The sequence below is a fragment of the Maniola jurtina genome, chromosome 1, assembly GCF_905333055.1.
Source record: "Maniola jurtina chromosome 1, ilManJurt1.1, whole genome shotgun sequence".
In the NCBI taxonomy this organism is placed as follows: domain Eukaryota; kingdom Metazoa; phylum Arthropoda; class Insecta; order Lepidoptera; family Nymphalidae; genus Maniola; species Maniola jurtina.
The window spans coordinates 14,985,877-15,006,983 of record NC_060029.1 but is presented as its reverse complement, the minus strand read 5'-3'; the positions used below and the strand labels follow the sequence as shown (position 1 = coordinate 15,006,983).

At 35.9% G+C, this 21,107-nt stretch overlaps 1 protein-coding gene across 9 annotated transcripts in view; it reads left to right on the top strand.

Moving 5' to 3' along the window:
• LOC123867647 (GTPase-activating protein skywalker) overlaps positions 1–21,107 on the top strand; it is a 116,022-nt gene that overhangs the window by 44,255 nt on the left and 50,660 nt on the right. For all 9 annotated transcript variants that reach the window (XR_006796471.1, XM_045909830.1, XM_045909804.1 and 6 more), the window contains exon 4: positions 8,353–8,557. Coding sequence is in view for 8 of the 9 variants with exons in the window: in XM_045909830.1 (XP_045765786.1) it covers positions 8,353–8,557 (205 nt within the window). In the remaining variant the exon portion in view is untranslated. The remainder of the gene's footprint in view (positions 1–8,352; positions 8,558–21,107) is intronic.

Below are 21,107 nucleotides of genomic sequence, written 5' to 3'. Positions count from 1 at the left end.
ATAAATACTAATTTAATTGTACCTACTTTAATAATAAAATTCTTTTGGTAATGGACGATGGTTGAGTTAAATCCAGAAAACAATTGGGGACATTTCTTAATTTTTTGTGCCAACCACTGACATGTTTCCTACCTACCTTGTTATTTAAATATATAAAAAGAAAAGGTGACTGACTGACTGATGTGTCAGCGCACAGCTTTAACTACTAGACGGTTCGGGCTGTTGGCAGATAGTTTTAATGACGTAGACATCCGCAAAGAAAGTATTTTTGAAAATTTTGCGCCGTTTGTAAAATAGTGGTTTGAAACTTGTGTAGTCCACGCGGACGAAGTTGCGGGCATAAGCTAGTTTTTATTATGATAAATTTAATAACTGTAAATTGTAGAGAAGTTGAGATCTTAGATAAGACAGATAAGACACAGCCGCTTAGTTTTTGTGCGCATGCTTTAGATCTACAAAACTCATTTTTAATTGGTTTCAAGTATCAATTATGTCTCCTAACTGGTTTCGTGAAGATGTGGATATAAAATCTTGCAAATTCTATAGGGTTGTCATTGTCAAATTGAGAAAGAATAACTTCAAAAATTATAGGTTGGATTTCTTTAAAAAACATTTAGTCGTTCATAAAATATTTAGATTCTTGAAGTGCTTTAATGTTTAAGGCTAAACCTATGTAAAATAATCAAACTCCGAAAGCAAAGAAACCGAGAGAAATAAACAAAAAAAAATCTACGCGGGGCAACCCTAATACCGGTATGTAAACAGTGTGTAGGCGGCCTTGGGCGTGAAGGACATTGCGCGCTCGCAGAGGGTGTGGCGTGCAAGCGGCGCGCGCGGCTTCGCGAATAAATGAATGCCAGTTTTTTTCTCTCTAGTGTATCACGTACTTAGGTAGGTACCCATTCATCGATAAATATCTAAAGGATCAAGAAATAGAACGTTCATTAACTATAATGAAGTTAAAAAGGTTTACCTAGATGCAGTGTATGTAGGTAGATGGTAGAGAGCCCTCCCGCGGTAGTTTTGGCATTCACATTGCCGTTTGGCGTTAGACGATTTTAACCCCAATCCAATTGGCATTAGACGTTAACCTTGAACAAGTGTGGTCACTCAATCTAACGCGCGGATTTTCGGCGGAATTATCGCCATAATTATGGCGTTGCTGGGCATTGACGTTAACCTTAATATGGCTCGAGCATAAAAGCTATAATAGACGATTGCAAACACCTGCAACTCAGTCGCTATTTGCTATAATGCATTGTTCGAGCAAAGATACCACAAATTCAGCCAATTACAACAATGATTGAGATTTTTATAATGAATGAATAAAAGAAAGAAAGAATAAACATTTATGTATTTATAAAATCCCAATAGCTTGACTGGAAGTTGACAAGAGTAACCAGTCAGGGCAAATTGCTTTAAGTCTGTGTCATCTCTACGTGGTTAGTTATACATAATATCACGTTATTCTCTGAGCGGGTTCGGGGGCGTGGCATTCACTACACGCGATCTAACGGAATGATGAGAGCTTGTGTTTTCCGCACGGATACCGAGCTAATCATAAAAACTTGCAAAACAGGTGGTTATTCTATGTCACACGTTATATTAAGGTGTCACTCGTATGTTTCTATCGGACTATGTTGATAAGATGACGTGCTTTATTTAAATTGACGTTTGCGTAATTCTGTATTAACACTACGCTGTGTTCATTAATATTTAATATTACATAATCAAAGATCACGAAATCATTATTCTTCCTAGTTCCGTCGCTAAGTTAAGTATTGATCATCAAATTCAAAAAAATAAAAATTTGCTTTATTTGTGTTGAATATTAAGAACAGTTTAGGAGAAAACTAGAACAAACGTAGCTTAGATTTCATTTGAGTATTAATAACCAGCCAGACCCAATGACATCTTATAGATCCCTACGTCTAGTGTTATCTGTGTTTTGGTTAATATGGTTTGCCCGAAATCCGTTAAAATATAGTTAGTTTCAAACTTACGAGCTCAAGGGTTTACAAATTTTTAAAACATAATATGATATTGAATTTGGACAGTAAGGAGTCTCTCAGTTGTTATTACTTTATACTATCAAATAAGTTGAAATCTTTTACTAGGCGCGCTACTGATCATACAAATACCAGTTTGTTCAAATTGTTGAGCATCACAGATCATCACGGATGTTACTTTTTCCTGTTGGCATTATCTTAACGATAGCGTGTAGTAGGTACTTTACATTCCTCTGAAATTGCTTACCGCGCAATTAGATACATCTTTTTTCGTAATCCTATCACAATTTTCGCGTACCAACGAGCTCCGTTGACAGCTATATTTAGCTCAATAATTGTCGTCTTCGAACAACCTGGTTTTAGTCTGTCGCCGTGACAAATGGTTATTGGTTGTATTTATGTTATTTATCTTTATGTATTTATTTACAAATTACACTTTCGGTCGTTGCTCCTTCTTTGCGTAACACGTGACTGTCCAGTTCTGGTCGCACATTACGATTATGAAGCGAACCGCACACTCCGCAAAAACCATACTTATGCACCAAATGCAACGAATGAGCCATTCGTCATCTACGTCAGCAGTACTCCTGCAATTTGCATGCAACAAATGAATACTGTTGCTGCTACAGCTCAAGCATCACCAGTGTGAGAAAACTTTCTCGTACATTTTCTATCAGCAAAGCGTTGCAAATTTTGGCAGACATTCTTGGGCTTTGGGCCAGATTTCGGCATTTTTGCCATCGATCGCACATTTAGTTTGATGGAAATTCCCGAGAACATCGAGACTAAAAATAGTAGAAAAATATATCAGAATTTATTTGTACATTTGTGGCGTCTTCAACTCCGCCTGTCAATTCATCAATTATACTTTAAACCCGAATTCCTCCTTCACTGATGCCGGGGTCGCGCGTCCTATTCGTACTGCGATGCTATCAGGCATCAGCGTCGCAATTGATGGCACACAAATCACCAATGTATTTTGCGCTCCTAAGACTGGCGTACGTTCGATATCACAGTGTCATCTGAATTTTGGCTTTAGCACAACTTATGCTTCTCAGGTCCTCCGCATTTTAACCCTAAAAATTCGACATCATTTGCATCATCGGAACTGGAAAATGCGTTGCGTTAGGCGCGTACGGTACTTTCTTGCGGCGTTCAGTGTTCACCGTTTATCCAGAATATGCGATCAACATAAAGGAACTTTTTTATCTGTGTCGAGACTTTACGTTCATCGAACCCATTACACAATCACAAAGCTTGTGATTTTTTTAAAGTTAAATATGATAATTATTCAATCACTTGTATTAAACACTTATATTTACAGTCATATTACAGAGTATTGAAAGGAAGTTGTAATTTAAACCCGTATAATATATTTCAATAAAGGTTGTTTGTCTATATGTATCCACAAGTCGGATTGATTGACACACATCCTGTCTGCAAATGCGTTGTCTAGACGTTTGCTGTATATTTATCCCTATTATCTTTAGCAATCGACGATTTTCTCATTGGATTAACCACGTTTGGTAATCCCTGTGAAAGCAGAATTGGACGGTTCATTGTTGGTATAATGATTTTTCATATAGATCATCGCTTCACGATAAATGAAGCGTGTAAATATTTTAAATTACATTACTGGTTTAGTGATGATTTCTGTTCATCATTTTGTTCACCTTTCACCTTTGTTGTGTTTAAATTTGGTTTTCTGTTTATGGCTACGAATTCTTCGATTTATTTAATTCAAAACAAAGTGTATCTCTTGAAAGTTTTCATGATTAATACCTATACCTCTATTAACTGAACCTGTTGACTGAAATACGTTTTTCTTATCGTGCTTACCAAAATATTGATCTTAGCTTCTGTTTGTACAGCTAATGCGTCTGCGATAATAATCCTTTAAGACTGGTCTGTTGCTGTTATATTTTTCCTTCGCATTCTCTCTCTTTGCACTGATAACATTGATAAGGTGTTTTTTTACACCGATACACCTTTATAGTTATAGTGTTAGTGAATTGTATATTCGGCGCTGTGAAAAAATCGGGGACAATAAATGGAAAATTGCTATAAATCTACAGTTCAGTAAAGAGATTGTCTATAGTTTTTAACCCCCGACCCAAAAAGAGGGGTGTTATAAGTTTGACATGTGTATCTGTGTGTCTGTGTATCTGTGTATCTGTGTATCTGTCTGTGGCACCGTAGCGCCTAAACTAATGAACCGATTTTAATTTAGTTTTTTTGTTTGAAAGGTGGCTTGATCGAGAGTGTTCTTAGCTATAATCCAAGAAAATTGGTTCAGCCGTTTGAATGTTATCAGCTCTTTTCCAGTTACTGTAACCTTCACTTGTCGGGGGCGTTATAAATTTTTAATTTACACTTGTATACTATATGCAACGAGTTTTACATTTATCCTTTTCAGGAATTAATTGTACATTTTATTTGTACCCCTATTATATCTCGGCATAATTCAAGGGCCACTACATTTTATACTTAGTTGATCTAGAGATAGACGCCAAAATATTGTGAATCATGTATGTAATAAATATTTATTTATGTAGTTCTATAGGTTACTTAGGTAGTTGTTTGTTTATAATCTAACGTGTCATTCAGTTGTGTTATTTTGTCCTACTTCTTTTGTTTGATCAGAGATATTCAGCCGTAGAAATTGTATTCAGTACTTATCTTTACACCAAGCTATTTATTACAAAAAGTTTATACATATACAGTCATTTCGTTTCGCTTAGTTGTTCGATAAAGCAATATTGCCCAGTTGTGTCTCTTTAGCTGCAATAAAGATACCATTTATATGTCAAATGGCCGTTGCCACTTTATGCGTAGGTACGGTTTCAAGACAGAAATGTATAATTTATAGGAGCGGACCAAAACGGCCTTGCCCGCAAAGTGAATAATCACGAGTCGACTTGCGAATATGTCAGCCACAGATTGGATAACTGATTTGAATGTATTTACTTAACCAATTCACGACTATGATACCATGGCACGATTTACGAAAAAATACATCCTAAGTGTATCCTAAGACTGCCAAATTGTACTACTATTTTTTTTGTGTAATATTTTACTTTGTGATTCTTTTTAACCCCCGACCCAAAAAGAGGGGTGTTATAAGTTTGACGTGTGTATCTGTGTATCTGTGTGTCTGTGTATCTGTGTATCTGTCTGTGGCATCGTAGCGCCTAAACGAATGAACCGATTTTAATTTACTTTTTTTTGTTTGAAAGGTTGATCGAGAGTGTTCTTAGCTATAATCCAAAAAAATTGGTTCAGCCGTTTAAGAGTTATCAGCTCTTTTCTAGTTTTCTTGTAGAAAAGAAGGTTAGATAACCCTTAGGTTCATAATATTCAAGTGTCAATTGACAAATGTCAAGCTGTCAAGATGGACGTTGCCTAGATATACATAATTATTTATTTGAAAATGATGTTTTGGAAAACTCAGATACTTTGGATCGTAGGCGCGGAATAGTCCAAGAAAAGCGGTTCAGTTCAGCCGTTGGAAATTTGTCAGCTCTTTTCTAGTTACTGTAACCTTCACTTGTCGGGGGTGTTGAAAATTTTTAATTTACACTTGTATAATGGTTTATTTCAATTTAATTTCAATTCCATCCTCAGTTTTACACGGTTGCCCAAAAAGTGAGTTTCTTTATTCCAATTGTAAATGCCTGAAATGATTTAGATGTATATTTAAATTTTTAGCAGTGTTAAGGCGGACGGTGCATAACGCATGCTGCATACAATTTTGTCGGTTTCAGCGGATTACAGCAAATTAGGCTTTTGGTTCCTTGTATGACATAAATAGGACCGTTTTGGCTTCATTTCGTCTTAGAGAATGGGTTAGCGATATTATCTAAATCTGTCTAGCTCAGCATAATAAGAAAATCCTAGTCAAACATCGGGTAGAATGTTCTCGACATTCTAGGTCGACGAACAATTTTGTTATCACATAATGTTTTCTAGGTCATATTGCGAAGAAGATTCCACTGTATGATATATTATGATACAGCTTAATTGGAATATTTGTTTTAAATTGCTTTTGCCGTTACCAAAGTCAAAGTTAAAAAAGTGCATATAATAGTGCAGTTAAAAAAGTACTTAATATTAATGGTATTAATTTACTAGCGGCCCGCCTCCACTTGACCTAGGGTTAATATACATAATATTATAGTCTATGTCCATCTGGAATAATCTTCCTTTAAAGCGGTGAAGAATTTTTCAAATAGTGCAGTGGTTCCGGAGATTACCTTCCACATACACACAAACTCACAAAGTTCGCACTCTTTATAACAGGATTAAGTATCTAGGACATAAATTGAGGTGATGAAGATAGTTATATTCAAGATTCATCAACTTAAAAACTAAAACTATGAGGGTCCATACACGCTCTGCTCCGAGAAGAAACAACATTATAATATTTACCATTACAGTAATATTACCAATAAAATTACCTTTTCATGTTCAGATAGAGCGTTTTAAAATAAATTACTTTAACTAGATGCAAGTATCCAGGTCACATGTTCATGCTGTACTTAAATTTCACATCCTGTTCAAATTCTTGGAATCTAGTTTCAAATAGTCGAAACCTAGCGTAATTAGCGTAGGTGTTAGGAAAGTCTACAACCTGTTAAGGTTTAATGGGCAATCTTTCACATAACCGGACGAAAGGAAACCTGCATTCAGCCACCTCCTGTGATTAGTGATTACCGCAAGATAAAATGCCTGCATCGTAAGATATAAGCGTCTCTACTATGCTACTTCATGTTACGTTTAACATCATGATAAGTAATTTTAATTTCATCTAAATTAATTTAACGGTAGTTACATTTATTGAGAGATAGAAATATTAAGTCCTGTCCTATTTATAGCTTCTAAGTCCTTTTCTAAATCTTGGTAGAGATCTCTTATAGAGATACTCGTAAGTGCTTCCCTGTCCATTTTTTCTTATTATTGTCACAACTTTCTGATCAATCAAGCAATCTATGTACCAAATCTCGTCAAAATTGATTTAACAGATGGGCCGTGAACAGACAGACAGACACACTTTCGCATTTATAATATTATTAGGGATGTAATGATTATGTCTGTGTTGTTAAATTCATTCAAATAATTTAGCAGGTTTAATAACATTTTGTTATCTTGCCATTTATTAAGTCCTAACATTTATTAAAAACATTAATTTAAATTTTCTGTTCATTTCGTTCCGTTTCGTTACGTTTAAAGCCATGTTGGATGTGTAAAATACCTACTTAGTCTTCTTTTTAACCCCCGACCAAAAAAGAGGGGTGTTATAAGTTTGACGTGTGTATCTGTGTGTCTGTGTATCTGTGTATCTGTGTATCTGTCTGTGGCATCGTAGCGCCTAAACGAATGAACCGATTTTAATTTAGTTTTTTTTGTTTGAAAGGTGGCTTGATCGAGAGTGTTCTTAGCTATAATCCAAAAAAATTGGTTCAGCCGTTTAAGAGTTATCAGCTCTTTTCTAGTTTTCTCGTAGAAAAGAAGGTTAGATAACCGTTAGGTTCTTAATATTAAGTCAATTGACAAATGTCAAGCTGTCAAGATGGACGTTGCCTAGATATACATTATTATTTATTTGAAAATGATGTTTTGGAAAATGTTTGGAAAACTCCAAGTTTTTGAAAGTTATCAGCTCTTTTCTAGTTACTGTAACCTTCACTGGTCGGGGGTGTTGAAAATTTTTAATTTACACTTGTTTACAACTACCACGTTGTCGATGCAAGATCTAATCGTGTGTCATCCTTGCAATTTGCGCAATCAGTTGATGTCCTTTTAACAATTACTAGACCAGACCCCGATGTAGCGTCGATGAAACAAACTTTGTATATCTGGTGTTTGACAACTAGTCAAATCAGTATCTTTTTATCAAACGTCAAAACACGCGTTTAGTATGCGAGCTTCTATGAAATACTGGCATAAGTGACGTCACAATGAATTGACGTGCTTTTTTAGGTTAACCGTTAATTTAAAATGGTTTTTACACTTAAAACTAACAAAGGACGTAGATTTTACGTATTTTGGAAGACCCTCTATTTAATAATCACTGAGAAATAATTTTATTTATTTTTGACATAGGCAAATCCCGTATTGTGGCTAATTCAGTTGTACACAATCTCTTAAACAACGTAAGTTCTAATGTATTGCTATCGTTTTCATAATGCCCTCTGCAGATTTATAGCTTCCAATTCAGTTCAATTTAGAGATTGTGGACAATAGAATTAGCCACGCTGTTTACCTACATTACCAATGATGCTACAAACAAGACGACAAATCGTTTCCGTGACATAACTAACATCATCCAATTATCTCGTTGCAGGTATTCGGCACGGTGGAGCTGCCGGATAAGCCAATCATGCTCCCGCCGTTCGTGGAGGCGACCCACTGCCTCGGGTACCACCTGACCCGCAAGGGCCGGGCGGTGGCCGACCGCGTCGTCTCCGTGCTCGGCTACGCCTGTCCCGACATCACGTACAGCCCCAGTCTCTATCCCATCACCGCTGCTCTACTACACTTCATGCCTGGTAAGTCTAACAATAAACCAGGGGACTTCGTCTGTGTTGGTGTTAGCTGGCGGGCGTGCTCTGCCTTTATGGAGTGTTTTTTTTTTTGTTAAAACTCACTGGAAAGCGCTCTAAGGGGGTGCCGTGCGTGTGTCGGCGAGCGCCGGCACAGACGGGGTCCATACTTGTATAGTTTCCCTAACTTGTTACAAATAACTACAAACTTGACATTGGCTAATCTTTGAAAAGCCAGACGAGAGAGAAAAAAAAACAATAAACCAATCATGCTCCCGCCGTTCGTGGAGGCCACCCACTGCCTCGGGTACCATCTAACCCGCAAGGGCCGGACGGTGGCCTTTGTTGGTCTAGCAGTAAACGCAAGCAGGCTCATAAATTAGTCTTTAGAAAGAGAAATTAAGGGTTCATAAAAGAAGAGTGAATAGGTACTTTTTGGGCAGGCGCGCTTCACATAAGGCTGCATCAAATCCTGCTTGGTGTGATTGCAGCCAAGCGCAAGCCCATTTCATTATTTAAAAAAAAAATGGCGGATTATAATATTGGACGTATTTTCTGAACTACGTTTCATCCCACAGCCAAGTCCACATTGAGATTTATATCAGCTGGGCGTTTAGGGTAGGTACAATTACATATCGCATCGCAAAAGAAATATCCAGGATAATTTCAGAATATTTCTTTTGTGATGCGAGTTGTGACATGATACTTCATCATAATCACCCAACTGGTAATCAGTTTGAGATGACTGGTAATCAGTCATCTTAATTTTGACTTGATTGTGGGTTGGAATGGAACGTTTTTCAGATCAGATGGCATCTTCTGCAAGTGCTCTTTGCCTTAATAATAAAATTGTTCATAGAGAAAATGTGAATCACAAATTCCGAGATAACAAGTTTGTTTTCATAGTTGGCAACTTCTATAAAATCGCACATTAGTGGTTACTATTAAATCTCACAGTTTTTAAGTCTCGTTAAGTACACTATTTTATAAAAATTAAATTAAAAATTTAAAAAACCCCCGACACATAAACCTCTAAAAAGTAAAAAAATAATAGGTAAGTATGTATGGGCCCTTTAAGAATAGTATAAATAGTAAAGTTTTTATCCAAGCGCTCGTTGCGCCAGGGGACCGCTACCTATCATAAACTATGAAAGTCATCTGTTGTAGAAAGAATATTTTTTGTTAACTTTAGCGGTCCCCCGACGCAACGAGCGCTTGGATAAAAACTTTACTATTTATACTATTCTTAAAGGGCCCATACATACTTACCTATTATTTTTTTACTTTTTAGAGGTTTATGTGTCGGGGGTTTTTTAAATTTTTAATTTAATTTTTATTTCACGCTTTTTAAACTTTTATTTATAAATTACCGTTTATTTGTGCCATTCTAAGACCCAATTTCTATAATAATATAAATCCAATAAGGCAGCTAATATCTCTTCAAAAGTAACATCAATGTTATGTTAATTATACGTTCCATGAAATATTTTTGACCGAACATCACTAAATCAAGAATTATCTGAATGACTCATAAAGTATTCACTTATAGTTTAACACGACCAAAACGAAATATCTGTTTCTAACATGTCGTTGCTTTAAAAATGTACCCATTTTACGTAGTCGTATAATATATCGCTTTTTAAGATATACGATTAAATTGAAATCGACTTTCACCCGATGAAATAAGGAATAAAGTGGCTTGTATTTTATTTTGTTTGTTATTGCATGTCAAATTTTTATTTGACATAACTTTCAAAAACCGGTCAAGTGCGAGTCTGCCTCACACATGAAGAGTTCCGTGCAAGTTTTTTTTTATGTAATGACAATTCAGTTGTCGGATTTTTCTCTTTACTTGGGCCACAGGAATAGAGTGCTTGGGCTATAAGATATTGCTACCTGCCTTTCATGATTCTAGGTAAACGGGAAGTACCCAATTTATAAGTTTTGATTCTCTTGAAAGATGCGACAGACGGACACACAGACAGACAACGAAGTGGTGAAGGAAAACACCGTCAGGAAACCTGCATGCTTGAGAGTTGGCCATAATGCTCCCTCAAAGGTGCGTGAGGTCTGCCAATACGTGCTTGGCCAGTGTGGTAGCTTCTCATTCTGAGAGGAGACTTATGCTCAGTAGTGAGCCGGCGATGGGTTGATCCTGATGATGATGAATTTTAAACGTATTTTGTCAAAGTAAATAAGCTGAGTTCGAGCAGATAAAATAAAAGAAGGTGGCAATCCAAACCTGCGCGACAAAGCGACTACGAAGCGGGAACCTCAGCCGCGCGAAAGGTCATCGCCTCCCACGATATTTAATGATGCCATGCACTCCTACGCGACTACAACTGTCGAGGCTACAACATTTTTTTTTTCTCTACAGATACCTACTGAACCCTAAAAATAGTTTGACTATAGTTTGGGCTTGGGTTGATTGTTCGTGGCCTTTGGTTAACTGTTGGATATTATAATTGAATTGATGTTTTGTCGTTTAACTGTGATTATAATATTTTATAAATTAGAAATTCCGCGCCTACGATCCTAAGTATCTGAGTTTTCCAAAACATCATTTTCAAATAAATAATTATGTATCTAGGCAACGTCCATCTTGATAGCTTGACATTTGTAAATTGACATAATATTATGAACCTCTGTTACAATAGTGAAAGATCCCAGGGCCACCAGAGGTCACGTATTTTCTGACGAACGAAATGTGGACGATTGAGTAGTGTTAGTATGTACTAAGAACGCATGCCTACAGACCTGCTAGCTTGCTTAGACGGCCAATTTTCAGGTATCAGGTAATAAAGGTACATAAAAACATTACTTACCTCACGTAAATTCTCCAATTTTTTTAATTTTTAGCAGATTTTTTTAAATATTAATAATTAATTGACATAAGTAAACTATAAGAGAGTGAGAAAGAGAGAGAGAGAGAAGTCAATACATCCTAATACATGTCTCACTCAGTCTCATGCGCGTAGATAATGCCCTCGCGCTCAAACCCACAGAGGCATTAAAATTGAATTTAGGGGATGATTGGCCCTCTGGATCGGTCTGTCTTCTTGTAAAAGGTTTTAAAATAGTTGTCTGGTGGACATATATAAAAATGGAGCGTCAGAATTTACGTGCAGTTAAGTAATTACTTGTTTTGGGAGCTTTAAAGCGTCTGCAAAGCAATACGGCCGACGCGGGAAGTGTCTAGGAGTATTGGCGACTTATTTTTAAGGATATTGCCTAAAATATACGTAAAAATCAGCTTGGAGAATTTACGTGAGGTAAGTAATGTTTTTATGTACCTTGATTATCAGAAACCTGAAAATTGGCCGTCTAAGCAAGCTAGCAGGTAGGCTAGGCATGCGTTCTTAGTACTTACTAACACTACTCAATCGTACATATTTCCTTTGTCAGAAAATACGTAACCTCTGGTGGCCCTGAGATAAAAGTAATAAGAAAACCAGAAAAGAGCTGATAACTTCCAAACGGCTGAACCAATTTTTTTGGATTATAGCTAAGAACACTCTCGATCAAGCCACCTTTCAAACAAAAAAAACTAAATTAAAATCGGTTCATTCGTTTAGGCGCTACGAGGCCACAGACAGATACACAGATACACCGATACACAGATACACCGATACACAGATACACAGATACATAGATACACAGATACACAGATACACAGATACACAGATACACAGATACACACGTCAAACTTATAACACCCCTCTTTTTGGGTCGGGGGTTAAAAATAGAACTTACATCAGATTTTACAAAACATGTTTGGATTAAACAAGAAAAGAGATACTTAATCCTTTCGTTGACACGTATTTATGTGCCATTGTTTTGAATCAGTTTTTTATTACTAAATTAAGAGGTGTTATCATTAAACAATGTTCATTGTTTACAATGATAAGGGAGAGATAAATTAAGTATTGCTATTTTAAAAAAGTGCTCATGTTAAACAATACTTGTTTTGTTTTTTTAAGTAGCTTAATCACATGTATTGATACTTGCAATTACGTACTTATCACAATTTCTTAAACTTTAGCACTAAATAATATGCCAATAATAAATACTAGCAAAACAAACCGTGCATATTGTTCCTAACATTTCTTTTGTACAACTGACGGCTCGACTGTGATCTGTTAATTTTACAGCCGCGATTTTCTCGTCCTATGTATAACGTCCGTCTCGCACGCCGACGAGTTAATTAGCTCCATTAACGATATTATGACTAAAACGCTCTGTTAACATGATCACTAAATCGTTAACAGCTTGTACTGTGAACGTTTCCACTGTCTGATCAGAGGTAAAAGCTTTAGAATGCATAAATTTTGACGCTCTACATTTCTGTTCTATGTGTCAACTGTCATATCAAAAGTACAATTTTTAGTAATGGTAACCCGTACTTTTGACATGTCAGTTGAGCGCAACAATGGTGAATCTTTTCTTTACCCTATACCCTCAATTTTTTTTTATACATCTCTCGTATATAACAAGTGTAAATTAAAAATTTTCAACACCCCCGACCAGTGAAGGTTACAGTAACTAGAAAAGAGCTGATAACTTTCAAACGGCTGAACCGATTTACTTGGACTATTGCGCGCCTACGATCCAAAGTATCTGACAATCTAACCTTCTTTTCTACAAGAAAACTAGAAAAGAGCTGATAACTTTTAAACGGCTGAACCAATTTTTTTGGATTATAGCTAAGAACACTCTCGATCAAGCCCCACCTTTCAAACAAAAAAAACTAAATTAAAATCGGTTCATTCGTTTAGGCGCTACGATGCCACAGACAGATACACAGATACACAGACACACAGATGCACAGATACACACGTCAAACTTATAACACCCCTCTTTTTGGGTCGGGGGTTAAAAACTACAAGCAGCGAATTTATTCAATGCTGCATTTTCATAAATGTGTACATTGACACATTTACTTCGACCCAAATTATTTTTAACCCCCGACCCAAAAAGAGGGGAGTTATAAGTTTGACGTGTGTATCTGTGTATCTGTGTGTCTGTGTGTCTGTGTATCTGTGTATCTGTCTGTGGCATCGTAGCGCCTAAACGAATGAACCGATTTTAATTTACTTTTTTTTGTTTGAAAGGTGGCTTGATCGAGAGTGTTCTTAGCTATAATCCAAAAAAAATGGTTCAGCCGTTTAAGAGTTATCAGCTCTTTTCTAGTTTTCTTGTAGAAAAGAAGGTTAGATATCCGTTAGGTTCATAATATTTTGTCAATTGACAAATGTCAAGCTGTCAAGATGGACGTTGCCTAGATACATTAATTATTTATCTGAAAATGATGTTTTGGAAAACTCAAATACTTTGTCGGGGGTGTTATAAATTTTTAATTTACACTTGTAAATATTTAGTATTGCAATTTGCATCACGCCAAAAGACCATTATTGACTAACTTTTGAAAACGTAATGAGTTTATCATACTTTTACAGTTTTCTATCAAGGTTCCGGATAAGTCCGGTAACAACTAGTTGTGGCAAACCATCCTTCCAATTCAGTAGAATAGCAGAGGCGTCACAAAATTTACTGTCGCTCTCGCCTTAATTCAGTAATGAGTGCGGGGGGCGATAATTGAACTCGGCAATAAGCAAATTGCTGTACCATTCGCTCCTGACTGGGTCTACGACATCACACAGTCTATTTTAAACTCTATTTTAATTCCATACGACTGCATATCCTTTGGACGTACCTTATACCCCCGACCTATCATATCGGATCCTAAATTGGACTTTCCTACTACGTGACAGAGTCGGGAATGCCATTCCATCACGTGTAAACGAGTGATCACGATTAATAGCCGTCGGCATACCAGAGATTTGTAGAGCGTCTACTTTGTTATCAATTTCCTACGTCTCACTTCTGTGTTGCACCTGTTATTGTCTGGAATTTGCATGATTCCATAAATAATTATTTAGTCTGCAGAAGCACTTTATACATATCTTAAGGTGTTACAGAGTTTTGCAGCACCCAATGTTTTGCCTTAAAAATAGCCATGCAAAATTAATTTCAATAAAATATACTGTTAATAAAACTTCAAATTCTTTTTAATAGCTTTGATGTGGTTTTCATCAATAGATAAGAGTGATTCAAAAGAAAAGTTTTTTCGTATATCTTAATATTTTTATGTGATGCGTTGAAATATGACGATAAAATTGTGCAAGATGTTGGAAGAAATCAAGCTGACTAAGAGCTTTCATTGAAAATGTTGTCCTATTATTTTGAAATATAACAAAGTAACTACACTCACCATATTAGTATCTACATTGCACCCGTGCAAAGTCGGGTCGGGTCGTTAGTGATATTATAAATGAGACACCTGCGCATTTGAGAATTGAGACAATTTGTTTATCACGATTCACGACGAAGCGGAAATGGACCATGTCAATTTGAACATCACGACGACCGGATGGTTAAAAAGCGACTGTTTCCTCTTGCGGTCTTTTAACTAAGTTATTTACGACGGCATAATATTCCTTTATATCAACATCGTTTGTAGTAGACTACAGGCCCATGTTCAAAAATGGATGGGTCATATGAACCACCAGGTGACGTATACAGGACGATATAAGAGCATAAAATAATAAGATTCAGCACTATGCCGTCACTTGTAAGCTGTCCAACAGAGTGCTGGTGAGAATTCAAAAGTGCAGGTAGAGTGAGTACATTTTGGTCATATATTTTTGTACGGCATTTTTACCATCGATAGATCCATGAAAAATAATAAGAAAGCGCGCAGTGCCGTAAAAAAATGGTGCGCCACAAAGTCAGTAAATTTTTTGATTTTCTGATAATTTCCAGGATAAATTTGGTCATTTAATTCTGTACGGCATTAGTTTCATACTGTTTCAATACAGCCTCTAATCCATTATTCCGCAACGCCGTACAAAAATCATGCGACAAGGGGAAAAAATTGAGGGTAGCAACCCCCTCTCTTTCCGTGGTCCGGGGGGTGATTTGAAAAAGTACGGCTTTGGTTCCAAAACATTATCTAGCACTCAAAAGTACTATTAAAAATAATGCCGTCAAAAAATTAGTGTTCATTTGAATGTGTATCAATAATTATCTTAATTTCATGGTATACTTGATTTTTAAAGCTGTAAAATCATTTGACTCTGTACGGCAACTTTTTTTTAACATGATAGTGTAAAATACTATTGTTATATAGTATTGCCGTTCAAAAGAAACTGTTCTAAAAAAAATTATAGAGAAATACAAAAACTGAAATTTTTCAAATTATTGCAAAAGTTTAAATATTCATAGATTAATAAAATATAGCAATTATCTACGCTTTTCCCTTGTTTTAAATAGTATTAAGATAAATAAATTAGGAAAAAATTATGCCGTACATTTTAATGCAGACCATATCTTTTAGGCTGATGAAAATGACGCTACCATTTTAAAGGTGTAGTACTTTATGGCCATCTGATACTGTACGGCATTAACATATTTTTCAAGAGAACAATTGATAATATGATAAAATCACTATGCCGTCTAACTGAAGTGAACGGGTGTGTATATAATATCCACATCCCCTACAAACCTTTGGACCTACGAAAATGTACGGCATGTAAAAAAATATTATCTATGCATAAAACACTTTCAAAATAAATTAATTTTATGTTGTTTCAAATCACCCCCCGGACCACGGAAAGAGAGGGGGTTGCTACCCTCAATTTTTTCCCCTTGTCGCATGATTTTTGTACGGCGTTGCGGAATAATGGATTAGAGGCTGTATTGAAACAGTATGAAACTAATGCCGTACAGAATTAAATGACCAAATTTATCCTGGAAATTGTCAGAAAATCAAAAAAATTACTGACTTTGTGGCGCACCATTTTTTTTACGGCACTGCGCGCTTTCTTATTATTTTTCATGGATCTATCGATGGTAAAAATGCCGTACAAAAATATATGACCAAAATGTACTCACTCTACCTGCACTTTTGAATTCTCACCAGCACTCTGTTGGACAGCTTACAAGTGACGGCATAGTGCTGAATCTTATTATTTTATGCTCTTATATCGTCCTGTATACATCACCTGGTGGTTCATATGACCCATCCATTTTTGAGCATGGGCCTGTAGTCTATAGTGGCTATACCTATTGTATGTTAAATAACAAAAAATGCCCCTGATAGGTCGATTTGCTACAATTTACTCTTACTTCTCTTATGGAGTATAAATATATGTTTTCTCAGTAAATTTTATCAATATTGATCTTTGTTATAATATCTAGGGAGCAGGTGTAAACGGTGTAAAATACACGTCTCCGATTTTACAGGAGGAGGAAATAATGACAGCGGTTCCTCTAGTGCTGCAAATGTTCATGGGCGGCGGAAATCACATAACATCAGGTGACCCGCCTGCTCGTTTGCTCGCTATTTTTTATTTAAAAAAAAAATGTTAAACTTAACTGAAACTAGCCCGTTCTGATCGAAATCACGGGACTTAAGTTTATAAAAGTTTTAGACCGTTTTGCTAGAATACGAGTTCAGACTTCAGATTTGTAAGCAGAACTTCCAAAAAAAGTTAATTTGGTCCGAAGCGTACTTAACCATTTTGTTCGCCAGTTAAAAAGATTGTTAAAAGTGATGTTGATATTTTCATCAGTTTGTCTAGTTATGTGCAACTCGAAATTCCCTATTAAAATTATCTTATCAGCTTCTGTAATAGCAACTTAGATTTGATCAATCAACAAGTCACATGTAATGATTGCTAACAACTATTCTAGATACCCCATTACCTCGATTCGACGATATCCAGTGATATTGAACTGTCCCAGCTCAATGCCTCCACTGCAGTTACACAGTTCGTGACGAGTTATCGTATTACGTGCGCGTATCTAAACTTAGTGTCTCGTATTGTTGCACGTAAAGCTGTTAATTCTAGGCTGCTGCGGTCGTGTGAATGTCGCTTGAGATGAATCGGCTGCAGTAGCTTTAGCTTTGTCATTGTTGTTGCGCCTGTCTTTGATCATTAGTACCTACCTACTGCTTATGCAGTTCTACACAAACTTCAGGTGACGCGCCTGCTCGTTTGCTCGCTATTTTTAACCCCCGACCCAAAAAGAGGGGTGTTATAAGTTTGACGTGTGTATCTGTGTATTTGTCTGTGGCATCGTAGCTCCTAAACTAATGAACCGATTTTAATTTTGTCTTCTTTTTGTTTGAAAGGTGGCTTGATCGAGAGTATTATCGGTTCAGCTGTTTGAAAGTTATCAGCTCTTTTCTAGTTACTGTAACCTTCACTTGTCGGGGGTGTTATAAATTTTTAATTTACACTTGTTTAGAAAAAAGCTTAACCAAAATATAGACAGTTCTAAGTAGTTTTGATAGAAACGTTGGGAAAAGGATGGCATAACTTTTTAATTTGTCAATTTAATTTATATGTTTGTGTATAATGGAATAGGCATCAATTGATTGAGAGTGGTAATGTCATATAATGGAAGTAGTTTTGAGCTGGTCTGTACCTACTACTAATTTAGTTGAAGACAAATGTACTGGCTTTATAATAGTAGAGCTATAGTAAATAACAGCAATTAAATCAAATATTCTCAGCATTTTGATCCAATAAAGTTGCATCTCTATTTATTTACCTATCAAATGCTTATTAAGAATTTTAGACTTACCAAAGAGTGTTCTCAGTAAACAAAAAGTTTCTTTTAAAAGTTCGTTCTAAACGAAGCAACTTTTCAATATTCACAATCTACAGTGTCTATATTATCGCCCAGATTCATCTTAAAATTATAATTTTCCTTAGCAACATCGAGCGCGTCCGTGACACTGAGTCTTCATTATTCAACGTTATCTGCCAGTTTCAACTGGATCGCATTCAAGAGTTCAAACGTGTCATTTTTGGCCCATGTTTTCGTGCGAAAAATGTCCGCGGATGCCCAATATAAACCCGGGCCTCCTGCGTTTGGCTTGTCGCCAGTCTCTGGGCGTTTATCTACAAACAAGCGTCGCGATTACCGTGTTGTTGTTATCGCTTCTGTGTTTTATTTAACCAATGGTATTATTGGCTCGGCCTATATTATTGTTGTTATTTGTTTTGTCAATAATATCACCTGCTTTTAGAATCGTCGATGGGTTTGCAACAGATATTTATCATACATCTTAGTCTTTATCGTATCTTTATTTTACACTTTTTTAGTTTGTCCTTCAATCATACCGCAACGGGGCTATGTATCGACATGATTTTCTGCATTGTTTAAAACCCTGGAGAGGGCAAATTTTATATCAAAAAATTAAAGAGTCCCCACGGATTTTTAAAGACTTTGGACGAAGTCACGGGCATCTTGTCTTATATAATTTAAGAGTTCTGCTCTTGTCAATAATTTGGTTGACCTGGTAGATTAGTGGCTTAGGTGTAAAGATATTAAGTCTATAAGTTTCGCACAAGGACCGAATGAAAAATAACAAATTGTTCTTACTTAATAAAAAGTGAATAAGTTTACAAACTAGGTACCCAAATGCCTATTAAATAAAATAAAAATCGTACTTCTTCAATCAGAATATTTTCATTGTATTCCGTAGCAAATTGTGTCAAGTGCACCCCTTCCCCCTGTCTTCTTTGTTGTGCATCGACGTATAAAAATGCCCCAGTTTTTCATTTTTTATTTGACGACGCTTTACATTTTAAGGTTCAAAAATTCCAGCCGCCCGGTAAGCTGCCTCCGTTAATTTCATAATTGAAACCCAATTCTTTTCATCGTCGAACAAAGTAGAAGGGTCGATAAAAAGCTTGAATAAAACTCCCCATTACATGTTCGATCGACGCGCACTCGCCCGTAACTGGAGCTCTTCCTGTTCTTTTTGCGCACAACCAACAACCAGGCGACTTATTTTACTCGTGTCACGTACTACCGCTTCAATATCGTCCTTGGCAGGCATTCGCGAGGGCGTTTTGACTTCATTTTGCATATCGTTCCTTTCTTACTTTAACCTAGCTTATTCCTTCGACTTCGCTTGGTTTTCTGAAATTTCATTTTATCAAAATCCTTTTTTAATGAAGGTCGGTAAAAGTTATAGAGAGAATTGACGTTGTCCATACATTTAGGTAATAACTTATTACTTAAACTATAACCTAAACTACAATTATTACTAATAAGTGTAAATTAAAAATTTATAACACCCCCGACAATTGAAGGTTACAGTAACTGGAAAGAGCTGATAACTTTTAAACGGCTGAACCGATTTTCTTGGATTATAGCTAAGAACACTCTCGATCAAGCCACCTTTCAATCAAACAAAAAAAACTAAATTTAAATCATCATTTCATTAGTTTAGGAGCTACGATGCTACAGATACACAGATACACACGTCAAACTTATAACACTCTTCTTTTTGGGTCGGGGGTTAAAAAGAGAAACTGACTGATCTAAGTCTGTAACTAAGCACTTCAGAAAGTGTTAGGAGAAATGCACCGCCTAAATTGACGAACTATTAGATAAATGTTTAAAAGTAAGATTCTTAAGTAACTCAAAATTTGATAAATCTCCAAACTAAAGAGAAAATAAATTGAACATTCCTTATGTCGGTATTAGAATTGAAAAGATCACTATTGAGAGAGTAAACTTGACCATATGTTTTTAATTTTGCCCTTCTGGGTCACTAAGGTCAGATACTAAATTGGGGTTGCCTTGATCTCCTATATTATTGTTTATGGTAAATGGAAATTCACTTCTACTAATTTCAAAACTTGCTTCTTGGTTTCAATGTGGCACTCTTATCTTTCACGCTCTTATAAAGTTTCTTAAGCGTTTTCTTTGTCTTCACCATTTCTTAATCACCTATATCCACTTCAAAACTCACTATAAAACTTAACCTATCAAAACTTTAATATTACCCAAGAGACAAAGATCTAGATGAAAGGAAAATAAAATATCCTTCGTTCGAAAGACAGTTAAAAACTTTTTATTCCGTAGAGACGGGTGGAATAATGAAGTTCTTGAATGATAAAATATGCTAAAATAATATTAGTGTTACTGTTTCATTATAACTGAAACCAGAACAGTTTTCTGTGGTATTTATTTAACAAATATAATAAACTTTGACTTAACATCCGTAACTCTTAAAAAATGTCGAAGTGTTTGAGAAATATATAACAGTTAAAACAAAAAAGTTTTGTTTAAAGTATATCCATTATCCAACTTTTTTCGGGTTCCGTACTTCAAAAGGAAAAAGGGACCCTTATAGGATTACTTTGTTGTCTGTCTATTAGAATCATGGGCAGGTAGGTAGGTTTTATAGCACAAATAAAGGAAAAAAATCCTAAAAGCGTAAATTTGTGGTTACATTACAAAAGAAAAATTGTGTTCACGAAAAAATTGATTTATAAAATGGCCCAATCCGTCTGGTCCGTCGTTGTAGTGTTCTATATAAAAGTGTTAGCGTATATCTTGTATGAAGCCGAATAGCACTTGACCGTTTTTTTATCCTTATTATGTTATTAGCCTTTTGTGCTCTCCTTTTCAATTTTTCTATCTGGCAATACCTACCGTATTCTTCATTTTGTCCACTTCATTAATATCT